The following is a 13,559-nucleotide window of genomic DNA, read 5'->3' on the forward strand; positions in this document are numbered from 1 at the left end:
TTCCAGCTCTGGAATTTTCTAACTGTGTGATCTCAGGCAAGTCATTTAGCCACTCTGAGCCCAGTGAAATTAATAGCAGTACCTGCCTCAGAGGGTTATTAAGCAGATCAAATGTGTATGAAGTGCTCGGTGAGGCCCCGGGCGTATAACGGGCACTGAAGTAGAGCTGATATCATCACCACACAAGTCCAGGATTCAGTCAGCCAGTCGTTAGCAGTCTTCTGTTTGTTGGGACATGCCAGCGTTCTCTAGCAACCAGCTGCAATCTAATAGCGATCAGAAAATGGATAGGTTATTCCTGGACTAGCTACTGAATAGCGTAGTCATGTGAGTGATTGCGTGGATCCTCGTCAGAAGCGGCTAGTACTGAAAAACCAGGTTTAGATTGACTGGGTGCTGGTCGTTGTCAGCTGTTAACCAGTCCACCATTTAGCTGTCGGGTATATGACAGGAGGCAGTGGCTTCTAGTTACAAGTAGAAACTGGGGACAAATGGTAGGTGAAAAATAATGGCATGAAGCCCCCAAATCCAGTAAGCCAAAGGAGCTTAGTGCCTCAAAGGGGCTTTGAGTTTTAAAGGATTTCTTCTGCTGAGAATTGTGTTTGGTACCCTGCCCTATGCATGTGTTTAATTTTTTAGTAGTTTGAAAGATCAAATTAACTAGAAATAGAAGGCCCAGAGTTTCTTCCTCTTCTATCAATTGTACGGAGCCCTGGTGTCACGGTGGTTAAGAGCTCAGCAGTTCGAATCCACTACCCACTCCTTGGAAACCATATGGGGCAGTTCTGCTCTGTCCTGTAGGGTCACTATGAGTCTGGATCAACTCAACGGGAACGGGCTAACAGGGGGAATCAAATGTACGATGTTTGACCCGTTATCTTTTGTAAAATAAAGATAATTCCTGCTCATTCCTTCCTGATAATGGCATTATAATAATATAATGTGAAAAGTGAAGATGGGTTGATAATGCCAAGAAAAATCTATTCTGTAAACTGACCTACTATTTTATCATCAGTGTCTGAGAAGTTGTGTGTGTTGGAACTGCTTGCAGCCTGACTGAACTATGGCATGAAAAGCCAGCCGGGGAGACTTCTCTGGATTTGATGTGCAGTTGACACGGCTGCCTTAACGTTTCACTGGTCCGAATTCCATATATTATGGAGGTGGTGTTCTTTCAGAGGTTTCAGCCATTTTGGCTTTTACATTAGTGATAAGGTGGCTAGATTTGTAATGTGTAACTGGTCAGCTTTCAGTGAGGTTTCCAGGAGGCTTTTCTTTGTCTCACAGCTATTTGAGATAAGTTTTTTAAAATTAGCTCTTGTTCTCCCTCTACAGGAGAATTTGCAGCCTTCAAGTAGCCACACCATCATGGCAGCATCTGCTCTTATTTCTTGAGTCTTGTGTTCGTACAGTTTGTTAACATCAAAACAGTTCTGTTCCTCAGATCTTTTTTTAAAGATAAAAAATGTTCAATGCATAAGCTAGTGTGGAACAGAATGGAATTTCCCATCCAACAAAAGAGGGAAGAATGCTTTAGGAACGAGAATTCTCTGCTGCCAGTGTTTCTTCTTCAACACAAACACCACGTGCACACGAGTCTGCCCGCTCCCAGGAAGAAAGAGGAGAGACCCTGACCTCTGACCTTTTGATGGTCAGGCATGATGGAAAGGACCTGCTGCTGCAGCTTGGGAGATTGGCTCTGGAAGGTCTGCCAGCCCACCCTGCCCTTCTAACCACCAGATCTGTGTGTGGCTGATCACCTGATGGGGCGGTTCAGTCACCAAGCCTTGTTCTCTGTCCTGTTCTGGGAGTTTGTGGTGCGCTCTTTCCCCACCCCCACTGGTGAATTTCTGAGGGATGGAACAAAATGCAGCATGCCCTTTCTGTGAGGGGCCTTTCCCCGGGGCCGTTTCTGTGAGGAGCTTTTCCCCGGGGACCCTTTCTGTAAGGAGCCTTTCCCAGGGGGCCCTTTCTGTGAGGGGCCTTTCCCCGAGGGGGCCTTTCCCTGAGGAAACTTTCCCCTGATGGTCCCTTTCCCTCAGGAGGCCTTTCCCTGAGGGGCCTTTCAAGCTTTGACACCGTTTATCAACAGGAAGCTACTTCACTGGGATGGAGGGTGAGAGAGAAGAGGAGGTACTGTGGGGTCTGGAGGAAAGGGGAATGCTGCATCTTTTTCCTTACCTGTGGGTTTCTGGCCTCTGTTTCCTCACTCATGAGGGTGTCTGCTGGCCATGCAGGCTGGGGAGTCTGTCACACACGCCGCCTTTTCTCACTGGGTCCAGCAATGAGGACAAGCATTTGGGGATTTCCCCTCCACAATGTAGCAAGTTCTCAGGAAAATACAGTTTATATCTTCCTCCTCAGCTCTTCCAGTCAGTCACCAAGCACTCCTGTGGCTCCTTTGCCTAGGACGCAAAATGCCATGGCTGTATCTCTTCGGAGGCCTACAAAACTGCTCAGTGACAGTTTTGAATGTGAGAAATTTATGTAGTTTAAATGTCAGGTACAGGTTTTAATTTCTGAGTTTCTTCTATTTATATTTTTACTGAAAGAAAATAATTTTCAGATTTAATTGAATTGGAATAAATACTTCCCATCAGAATTATATATCCTGCAAATTGTATTTTTGTTACATTAGCAACTTTTAAAGAAAAATCGTTATCCTTTTCTCTACCTAAATATGGGGAGTCTTAGCATAATGACAAATATTTATAATTTTTAAATCAATGGTACTTGCTGGATCCACACTAACATCTTTACTAATATCTCATCATTTCTTCCAGCTGACTCTCCCGCAGTCCGCCCTGCATCCTCTTTCCAGCCCTCTGTCTAGAATGTGCACCCTAAAATAAAAATGGTAGTGTCTCCAGTAACTCTCCTTCCTTTTTCCCAAGCCTGGTCTTCAAAAGGTGAATGATTCGGCAGCTGAGTTCCTCAGGCAGAGAATGGAGACATTTTAGGGCTGTTGGGACTGAGGAAGAATGTGTGAAGCCTGACATCAGTTATTTTTCTGGAAAGAGCTGCTGTGGTGTTAAGAACCTCATTCTTTCTTACCTTTGCACAAGTGGGAAATGAAACCTGGTCAGGCTTCCCTTGGCCTGTACCTGTACTGCAGTGTAGTGTAAATCACAGGAGGAGTAAGCGAAGTGACTCTGGACATGTTGGCGGCAACTTCCTATCCCTTCTCTGGAGTCTAGAATCACTTATCAGGATATAGGGACATCAATTAAATCAGGTGTCTTAGCTCAGCCAAGGACCTGAGAGAAATTAGACAGGAACTAAAATAAATCAGAGAACTAATTCATTATTTTAAAACTTCAAGTTATAACTCCTGGCCCTATCTACATTTCAGCCTACTGAAGCTCACCACCATTAGATGGCTTTTGCTAAAATCCTGAATTCAGAGGAAGGCCTGCTGAAAATCTCATGGGCTTGTAAAGTTTGTCCCAATAAAATGGAAAATTATCTGAAGTTCTTCGTCAGTTTGAAAGCCGTGCGTTCTGCGGTGTTCAGGAGCAGAGCAAGGTCTTACAGTATTGAGGGTCATGGAGGCGGCAGTGGCCAGGCTGACCAAGGACGGCTGGGGCCAGGGTGCTGCCCCTCCTGAAAGCTGCACTGCTTTGCTTTGAAATACTTTTGACATGGTCATGGTTCCCCAACTGGGTGAAGAAACCTAGGCCTGACCAAAGGGGTGTCCTCTGGATTCAACCAAGCAGGTGACCTGCCAGAGGAGTGAGGCCGAGAGACAGGCAGTACTTAGGGAGGTAGCTGAGAATTTGGATTTTCAAAACAAAATTCAGAGCGACACACTTCCTTCCCTTTCCTTTCGGAATAGGTTGCTATCTCATTTGAAAAAGGGGAGTAGACTTGATTGAAAGCAAAGCTGTGCCCAGAAGCCAGGCTCAGGGTATTCTTGAGAGGTTTTATAGAGCCCTTACAAATAAAAATTAGTAAAACTTTAAAATCTTCCTTGTCTTCATCAAATAGTTTTTCCCCTAGTCTACAAATTGCATGAAAAGGAGTTTGTATTTGGATTGCTTTGTTTCTTGATATTTACACTGTTGTGTGCTGTCAAGTCAGTTCTGACTCACAGCAATCCTATAGGACAGAGTAGAACTGCCCCGTAGGGTTCCAGCGGGTGGCTGGTGGATCCAAACTGTAGACTTTGGAGCTCCTGAGGAAATACAAGGAAGAGCTCCGTATCCAGGCCACGCACTTTGCAAGGGTCTGTATAGAAGGTGGGCTGCTGTGCTGGCTGGCCCTGAGGCTGTGGCGGCCCTGTGGGAGGCTTTGTTTCTGGCCAGGAGAGGTGAACCTTCTGCAGACCTGGAGGGCAGCCACAAAGGACTATGTTAAAATAGGTGGTCTTCCAGGTGCACCTTTTTCGTCATTAAACCAGTCTTGGTCCTGGACATTTGCCATTGAAGTACTTGGACCAAAAAGCAGTTTTTAAAAAGGGTTTGTGAAGAGAAAGCCCAATGTGATATGTGTATTTATGTGGACCTTAAAAGCAGATTCTGTCTAGCTGTCAAATCTGGTTCCTGGCCGTCCTGCCCCGATTGTACTTAAGATCTGGAAGGACAGACGGGGGTACCTTCAAAGGTAAAACCCCAAAGGGATGTTTTGTATCCATGTGGGCGCTGGAGAAGAGAGTATATATAGTTAAAGAAAGCACTCCCGCCTTCAGCGCTGTCTGCCTAAAGCCCTCCCCCACCCCACGCCGTCCCCCACTGACCAGCCATACCGCACCGGCCCCCACACTTGGCGCACTAGCCACCCTTGCAAACATCGTCTAGCTTAGTTTGAAATACGTCGCAGGGTTCAGGGGACCTTTCCAAAAACTACCTCCTCAGAATGAGGAAACAAATATCTATTTTAAACTTAACAGTCAGGGGCTCCGGAACATGAGGGTGGTTTGAGACTCTAGCTTGGACCGCAGTACTCGTTTGCCCTAGAGGACATCACGTGTTCAAGCGGTGAACGTGTAGCACCGAGTGTCTGCATGTCAGTGCAGGTGGTGCCGCAATCGACTGGGGTACCTTCCAGAATCTGAACCTTGAATCGGCTGCATGGTGGCACAGTGGTGAAGCACTCGGCTGATAATCAAAAGGCCGGCAGTTCGAATCTACCAGCCACTCTTTGGGAGAAAAATGGGGCAGGCCTGCTGTGTCCTTTGGGGTCGCTGTGAGTCAGAATCAACTCAATAGCAACGGGTCAGACTTGCCAAGACGGTGCGTCTTCATCACAAGTTGGCCATGGCTTTGTCACAGGCGTAAGTCTTCGTACAGATGCTGCCCCTCTAGGAGGGTAGGTGGCCACCCATCTGCAAGATCCCCTTCTTGGTCCAGGTTGGCATTGTAAGTGCTCGAGAACCATCAGTCCTCTGAGACTAGCATGCTCCAACCACGAGGCTAGAAAAGCCACAGCCGGAGATGGAAGGCTCCTGTGAGCATGAGCAGGTCACACATCAGCGTGGTGTAGGCAAGGCTCTGGGAGATACCTTGACAATTTGCCAAATGATCTTACTGTGCCTTCATGATGCAATAAAAAAAAAAAAAGCTAAACTTTTAGCAGAAATCAGTGATTTGTAAGAGAGCAGGCACTCTGGCTTCACTCCGCTGCATTAGTATTTTTTAGAGTGCAACTTAACCTGCAAAGATAAATGCACTAAAGAGTTTATAGCCAAAATCACATTAAAAAAATGAGAAAACGAAGGTCAGTTTTCAGTGAACAAAACTATTTTTTTAAAGCACATTAATCCTTAGTATAGTCAGATATATTTATCACCTAGAGCAATTAGGTTGAAAATGTAGTGAAGTGACATTTCTAGAGAAATTTTTCTACTCCCATCGGTTCTTCAAGCATGGAACTTTTATGCCACAGGCGAGTTTGCAGGCAGGTTAGACCTGAGTTCAGGCTGGAGTCCTGCGCGTCAGACTTGGTGAGAATGGTGGGTGAAGCTCACGGCCAAGTGCATCTTCACCATCTCCAGGCACCGCTGCCAGCCTTGGCGTGGGTTTTTTCTGAGTTTGAAGTGTAATCTTGCTCCCCAGGACTGTGTGCGAATTAAGCATTAAGCGAATTAAGGACTGTGCTGCTGCTGCTGCTCCTCCCCCAGCAGACCAGCCAGGTAGGTCTCTGGAAGCATCCATGCCAAGGGTGTGACATTTGCAGTGACTGACCAGGTGGAGCGCCCTCCGTGTGTGATCCTGGTTGGACTGGAGCATCGCAGCATCCCAGTGTCCTTAGGTTGCAGCCTGAGGGGGGCCTGCGGAGGTGGTGACCTGCCTCTTGGCCAGAGGACAGTGGAGTGGTGGTCAGGGTCCTGGGGCTCCAAATTGTTAGCTCTGGTTCAGTCGGAAGACTGGTAAGGTGTTCTGTCAAGTCAGTACACTGGAGAGTAAGCTGTGCTTTGTTGTTTTCAGAGAACCCATTGTTCTCACTTCTCTTTGGGCAAAGACATTTGAAATTGAAATTCAGTCCTAAACTCTGTCAGTTGCAGAAAGGGTACTATTTGTAAGGTGGAAGAGAACAAGAAGTTAAGTCCAGAAATCTTAGATTAAGGTAGCAGTGCTTTAAAAAACCACATAGGGACAGCTAGTCCCCACCTCAGTGCAGTGAGTGAAGCCCATCTTTTGTTTCAGGATATACAACCCCAACTGATGATTGAATCACCTTCATTAAAATCCTGGGCTTTGTTTAGCTGTTTCAACTAATTACAATGATAAAACTCACTGTTGTGCAGGAGGGCACAGTCTTTCTTTTTTTTTTTTGAAGAATTCTGTAGATTGAAGTTCTCTTTGAAAACAAAGAACTGAAATGTTCATTCATGCTAGTATAAAAAAAAAATGGTGCAAACCATTTGCTTGTCCTGAAGGCTGCCAGCACGTCAGTGCCCCACCACTGGCTGTCCCTGTGGCGCCCTGCCCTCCCCTGCCCTGCCCTGCCCTGCCCTGCCACGGGGGGTCGGATGTGAAACCCACAGAAAACACGCAGGGAAGGTGACGTCTCCAGGGTGGAGCGGGGTCAGCAGTGGGTTGCTTCGCCCCGGTCTGGTTTTGAAAATGACTATGTTGCATTTCTGTGTGAAGCCTTTTTTAGCCCACGTGTGTTTGGGTGGTAGCAGTCACATAGGAGGGAACTTCAGTCTAGCATAAGCAACAGAGCTCACAGATGAGGCACAAACGTAGTGAAAATGGACCAAAATGGGGCGGGTGGGGGGATAGATGTGAGGGTGGGAGATAAACTCTAATTACCTGAGATACAGTGTAAGAGTGCAATAAGTGTGCTTTTTTATTCTAAGCTGTGAACGGTTTTTTAAAAAATCATTCCTTCCTGATACACCTGTGTATGTTCGTAGCTGAGGCCAGCTATGTAAACACATCATAGCTTGTCATTCACGTTGTTACCAACACCCAGCGGCTGACCTATGTCTTATTTATCTTCTTGTTTAGTTTACATAGGGGTGTGTGTGCGTGTGTGCTGTGCCCTCCCCCCGTGTGACATCCTGTGTCCTCGGCCACACCGCACGTATGGCCCCAGTCAGGCCTTCGTGGCACCACCTGTGTGAAGGACGGATCAGAGTGACTCAGGTTAGCAGTGACCACTCTGACCCTTCCTCACTCAGCAGTTGCTGCTTCTGCTAAAACGGGAGAGGACAACAACCAGGGCTCAGCTCACTGCTGGCTGACACCGGGCCAAGTTCCCTTCAGGAGCTGCAGTGGCTCTGTGCTTTGGGCCCAGAAAGAGGAGATTGCCCCCTTTTCATGCACTTCTCCTCAGGGGGAGAGCAGAGGGGGCATCCGCCCCCCCCCCCCCCGCCTGTGCCGGCAGCCGTGATTACTGCCCCAGCAAGTCACAGACACACTTCACGGTGATTCACCTCAGCCCCGCTCAGCGGCCAAAAGAGCTCGTGTGTCGGGCGTGTGCCCAGGGAACAGGTGGAACTTTTTACCTGTCCACAGACTGTACCTGCTTTGCAAAAATTACAATGGAATAACTATTTTTAAAGCTTATTTTTCAATTCATAAATAAAAGGACCTTTATTTTCAGTTAAATGGATGACGTCTCCCTCTTGTTCTGTAATCTTCAATGTTTGCTTGAGCCCTTTTTTTCTTTTTTTTTTTTTAATTCTTCCCATCCCTACTTCCTGATACTTTGGTTCTCTTTCCTGCTCAGGTCCCTTCATTTGTACTTTGGAGTTTTTCTCATGTAAATTTGTACAATGGAAAATATTGTTCAGTTTGGATAGAAAGCATGGAGAATTAAATAAAAAAAGATAGCTGAAATTCAGATTGAAGAAATTTATTTCTGTGTAAAGTTATTTAAAAACTCTGTATTATATAAAAGGCAAAAAAGTTCTATGTACTTGATGTGAATATGCGAACTCTGCTCTAATAAAGATTGACTGCATGGAGCTGCCTCCAGCCAGGTCGTTCTTCTAGCACATCACACCAGGGACAGGGCAGCAGGGCCTGGTCACGCCAGGGACAGGGCAGCCGGGCAGCAGGCCGACCCTCTGGGTGGTGGGGGCTGAGAAAGGGATGCTTGTTTCATAGTGCAGGTTACAGTTTGCTGGGTAGAAGTTACTTCTCTGAGGAATATTTAGAAGTAAGCGGCCCAGGTAGAGGCCTGGTACGTTACCTCTGACGTCCGACTTGCGGTGGTGATGGTGGTGTGCCAGCTGTTGGTTATGACCCACCCGTGCTTCATGTGGTGACTTGATGTAGCGGTGGTTTAAAAGGACTGCGGTGCTCTGTGTGTTTCCCTGGAAATGTGGGTTGTAACTGGGTATTTAAGAAGGAGTCTGTGCAAGTTCGCCTTAGAATGGTATCTTTCAACACAACTCACAATAATACGTTTTCTGCAGTGACACAGAAAACGTGCACGTAAGCGTAAATATCTGAAACTACGCATTCATGTTTTTTATGTTATCACCTTAACGCTGGTTTCACTGACTGAATTGACTTCGTGCATTTGATTTCATGACATGAAGTTTGAAAAACACTTCGATTATCTTCAGACATACCATATCAAAATACTGGGCCGAGTTTCTGGAAGAGAGGCAAACACTATTCTGAAACTTCCCCTTCGAAACCCTGTATCTGAGAGAACATGGAGGGCAGAAAGTCTGCAGGAGGGCTCATTTGGGGAATCCGGCTTCTCATCCTCATGCAGACCCTAAAATGGTGCTGAGACTAAGTATTCTGTCCACCGCAGTGTTCTCATCCAAAAAGCCCAATTCTGTGCTGGGAACCATAAGGAAATGCATTTTCTAAATAACCTCTGTACCTCAATACGGCGGAGCAGTTGTGGCCTTATTATTTAAGAATCTATTACTCTGTTAGAGGTTTTCCTTAAAACTTAGCCTACAGTTACCAATGCCGTGGTTATTATGATCAAATTGTTATAAAGAACTCTACCACACTGGCTCGTCCGGAATTTTCTCTAACTAGGGGCTGTGATAACAATCGGACCAAGTGCCTGGGTTAGATATAGTTCTCATAAATAATAGAACAACAGAACAGAAAGTGTTCAAAGCCAATCTGGCCTGAGCCCCCTCATTCCAGTTCCTGAGTGTGAAGCCCCGAAGGTTGACATGCCTCGGCCCATGTAGCCACAACTCAGCCAGGACTTTTGTTCCCAGGTCAGCACTTTTAAAATCTATATCATTGTGTCGTGCTCATGATGGCTGTAACGAGATCTGGATAGAAACGGGTGCATGTGTGTCTGGAAATGGACATTCTCGGCTTACCCGCCCACCTCTGCTCCCATCGCACCAAGTGACCACACCTAGTCCAGGGGCAAAAGCAGAGGGCCTGCTGCTGAGGTAGGCCAGGTGGGCACACTGACAGGGGCAGCTCTGCCTCCTGGACGTGCTCCTGAGGGGAGGGGGTAGCAACCACAGGACCGACCCTTCCACAGAGTTCTAGGGGCCTGTGGGCCAAGCTGACTGCCGCTGGTCCTGTAACACGCACACGAGTGCTGCTTGCACAGTACCTCTTGCCAGTTTAACTAGAAATCCAGTTGTTTAAAGGCGAAAACTTACACCATCTTCTCTGTCGCAGTCGATGATTCTTTCACCTCCTGCCTTTCCATTCATGCAGCCACTTTTCTCAGTCTCCCAGGCCACACGCCCTAGAGCTTACCTTGAACGTCCTTTGACCCACGCATGGGGAAAGGAGAACGAGGTATCCTGAAGTGCTGCGTAGTTTTACCTTGGGGGGGGGGCTGGGGGCGGAGCCAGCATTATTTCTGTTGGGATCTCTTTACAACTTCACAACTGTCTCTATGTGGAAGCTTTTATTTATAAGTTACACTGGTCCCTGTAAACTTAGCTTAGACCCCGTGGTCTAACACTTGGTCTAGAAGTAACAGCTGCTTCCATTTAGAGAGTATTTACTTCATGCCAGATGCCGTGCTAAGAGCTTTACATGTTAGCACATTTAAACTATGTAATCCGATTGACAGGTGATCAAGTATTTGTCCAAGCTCACAGCAAGTCTGACTCCAGAGCCCTTCTTTAAGCACTACATCAGTTTTTCAAAATGCGGTTTGACACTCATTAAAACCCACTGTCATCGAGTCAGTACCCTATAGGATGGAGTAGAACTGCCCCGTAGGGTTTCCAAGGAGCACCTGGTGAATTCGAACTGCTGACCTTTTGGTTAGTAGCCGTAGCTCTTAACCACTGTACCACCAGGGTTTCCTTGACACCTGTTAATGGGTAGTGAAATCAGTTTAGGTCTCAACTTGCCATCACCTTGTAAGGATGCTAAGGAGCCCCGGTAGTGCAGTGGTTGAGTGTCTGCTGCTAAATGAAAAATCACTGATTTGAACCTACCAGCAACTCCACGGGAGAAAGACCTGGCGATCAGCTCTGGTAAAGATTACAGCCTAGAAGACCTATGGGGCAGTTTTACTCTGTCACATGGGGTTGCTATGACTCAATGGCCGTAGGTTTGGGTTTTGGTTTTGTGGAGTCCCTGGGTGGTACAAGAGGTTAAGCGTTCAACCACTAGCTGAAAGGTTGGCAGTTCAAACCCAACCAGAGGTGCCTCAGGAGACAGGTCTGGGACCTGCTTCCAAAAGGTCACGATCGTGAAAACCCTATGGAGCAGTTCTCTCTGCACACATGGATGGGGTCGCCATGAGTTGGAATCAATTTGATGGCAACTGACAACAAAGAATAGACTAAGGAGTAGTAAATACTGTGTGCTCACAAGTAAAGACTCTCTCATAAAACTTTTGCTTAGTTTCATATACAGTGAAACCAGAAAGTCGGAACTCAATGGCACTGCTTTTTTTCCGGGTCTCACAGGGTTTCTGCCTTTGACAGGGTGTTTACCGCTTTTCTATCGCTCTCTATTAAGAATCCTCATAAACATGCAGTGAGTTTTCCTTCTCTGACAGGCTTCCGCCTTACACAGGTTCTAGCTTTCACCGGTTTTACTGTGCACATCCATGTACAGGCAGATTCATACGCTAGGTCAGTGTGAAATACTTCATTCAGCGAGTCATGGTCAAAAAGGTCAACCACATCTGCAGTCATCCGGCTCTACCAGCCAGGCAGCCAGGATTTGTACCTCAGCTCTAACTAGCTGTGTGAGTGGGGGCGAATTACCTAACCAGTCTGTAAAGCTCCTCATCTGCAAAACGGAAATAACATGAGGTTTTAATAAGTTAACATACGTAAAGTGTTTAGAACAGTGCCTGGCCCACAGTTAAGTCTAAGCTTTTCGTATTTAACCTCATAGAGCCATCAATCAAAAGGACTTAGCGGATCTTTGGGAACCACGCCCACGAAGTGTTCCGGTAGGCTGTAGCAGGTGGAGCCCCATCCCTTGGAGCCACAGCCTGAGGTGCACGGCCGAGTGTAGAAAAATGCTGCTTTTTTAGTCACCTTTTAATTCATGTCAAGCAAGTCTGAGTGATTTCTAAGGACAAGAGTAGGGTTGTCCTGCTTGAGCTCACTGTTGCAGACGATTCTTTTCCACTTGATTACATAGTAAGGGGGGACACTGAAAATGAGACCCACGAGTGCGAAGAATCTCTGAAGACCTTGAGTGTGTCGTCACCAGTGAGGCGCTCACCTTACCAGGTAAGGAAACAAACAGGGCAGGTGTCGCCAGCACCTCACAACAGGCAGGAGCCGGCAGTGGAGCGGGGTGCCGGCAGTGGTGCTTGCTCCCTCCTGCCCCTCTGCCCTGTGCCCGTGCTGACATCGGGGGAGAATAAGGGGTAGTGAACCCACAGTCCAGGCACCCTCCTGTCGCCTGCTCAGGGTGGGCAAAGGCCTCGGCATCTGACAACCTGCCCCTTCTCTGGGACCCCACGGCCATCTGGGTCCCCCCGCCTGCGTTCTTCTGTCCTTTGTCCCTGGAGAACTCTTCCTCGGATGTTCACACAACTGCTGCTTCTTGGGGCTGTTAGTTCAGGGCTCGGCTCAAATGCCCTCCCTAACCCCCCAAGACACACCCAGCTCCCCCACGGAGCATACTGCCCATGGTGCTTTTCACAGGGCCCTCAGCTCCACTAACCCTCCCGGCTGGCTGCCTGGCTGCCCTTCAGAAAACCAAAATCCTTTGACAACAGTCTCATCTCTTGTTCGGCATTGTTCCCAACACTGAAGTAGTCAAAGCCTAAGTCACAAAAAACACAATAGCTGTGCTTTGGGGCATGTCTACCCTGTGCTGGTTTGTTATTGCATATGGAGGGAAACCCTGTCCTGTTTACCTTCAGCAAGGCTGTGATACCACAGAAAGCTGGGAAGTACTTTGAAACAAATTTAGTAAGAGTGAGAAACCCTGTTTCACTCCTGCTTCCCATTCCTTGCCCCAGAATTCTAGGTGTTCAGTGTGTCTTGGGAGCATCTTGAAGGGCGGGCCACTCAGGAGAAGCCCAGCCCACAGCAAATACGGAGACACGAGGGTAGGAACCCATCTGCAGCGGGTAAATGGCAAGAGATGAACCAGCAAGGATGGAATGCAGCAGCTTACAGAAAGCAGAGCCTGGATGGTGCGTGCTTACTAATCTGTGGTTGTCAGTGGTGAAAACCAGGTGAAATCGTGCACTACAGACCGGTAAGTAAACACAAGCCCATGCCACCTTCTTATTGGGTAATCTGTCTCTGCCCTCAGCTGACAACCAAAACCAAAAACCAAACCCACTGCTGTCAAGTTGATCCTGACTATAGTAACCCTACGGGACAGAGCAGAACTGCCCCATAGGGTTTTCCAAGGAATAGTTGGTGGATGCCAACTGTCCATCTTTTGATTAACAACCACAGCTCTTAACCACTGCACCACCAGGGATCCCAGCTGACAATGCACGTACTAAAAATGAGCTCTGTTGTCTGTAAGTGGCAGCTTTGGAGTTAGAGTGAAGCCCAGCCACTGACCAGGTGTGTGGCCCCCAAGTCCTCCTTGGCAAATGGCGCTGACACCTATCTGCGGCCTGGAGCCCAAGGGGAGCAGCCGGAAGGGCATATCCGTCACTCAGCCCAGCAGATTGAGCACAGGGAATGGTCGCTACACAAGCATTCAAGACTCAGTTCCTCA

The 13,559-nt window shown here is 47.6% G+C and overlaps 1 protein-coding gene across 4 annotated transcripts in view; it reads left to right on the forward strand.

Annotated features, from left to right (window-relative positions):
* BRAF (B-Raf proto-oncogene, serine/threonine kinase) overlaps positions 1 to 8,288 on the forward strand; it is a 144,693-nt gene extending 136,405 nt beyond the window's left edge. For all 4 annotated transcript variants that reach the window (XM_064289637.1, XM_064289634.1, XM_064289635.1 and 1 more), the window contains one exon: positions 1,336 to 8,288. In XM_064289637.1, the coding sequence (XP_064145707.1) occupies positions 1,336 to 1,358 (23 nt within the window). In that variant the 3' untranslated portion in view covers positions 1,359 to 8,288. The remainder of the gene's footprint in view (positions 1 to 1,335) is intronic.
* Positions 8,289 to 13,559: the final 5,271 nt, after the last annotated feature.

The sequence above is a fragment of the Loxodonta africana genome, chromosome 8, assembly GCF_030014295.1.
Source record: "Loxodonta africana isolate mLoxAfr1 chromosome 8, mLoxAfr1.hap2, whole genome shotgun sequence".
Classification (NCBI taxonomy): Eukaryota; Metazoa; Chordata; class Mammalia; order Proboscidea; family Elephantidae; genus Loxodonta; species Loxodonta africana.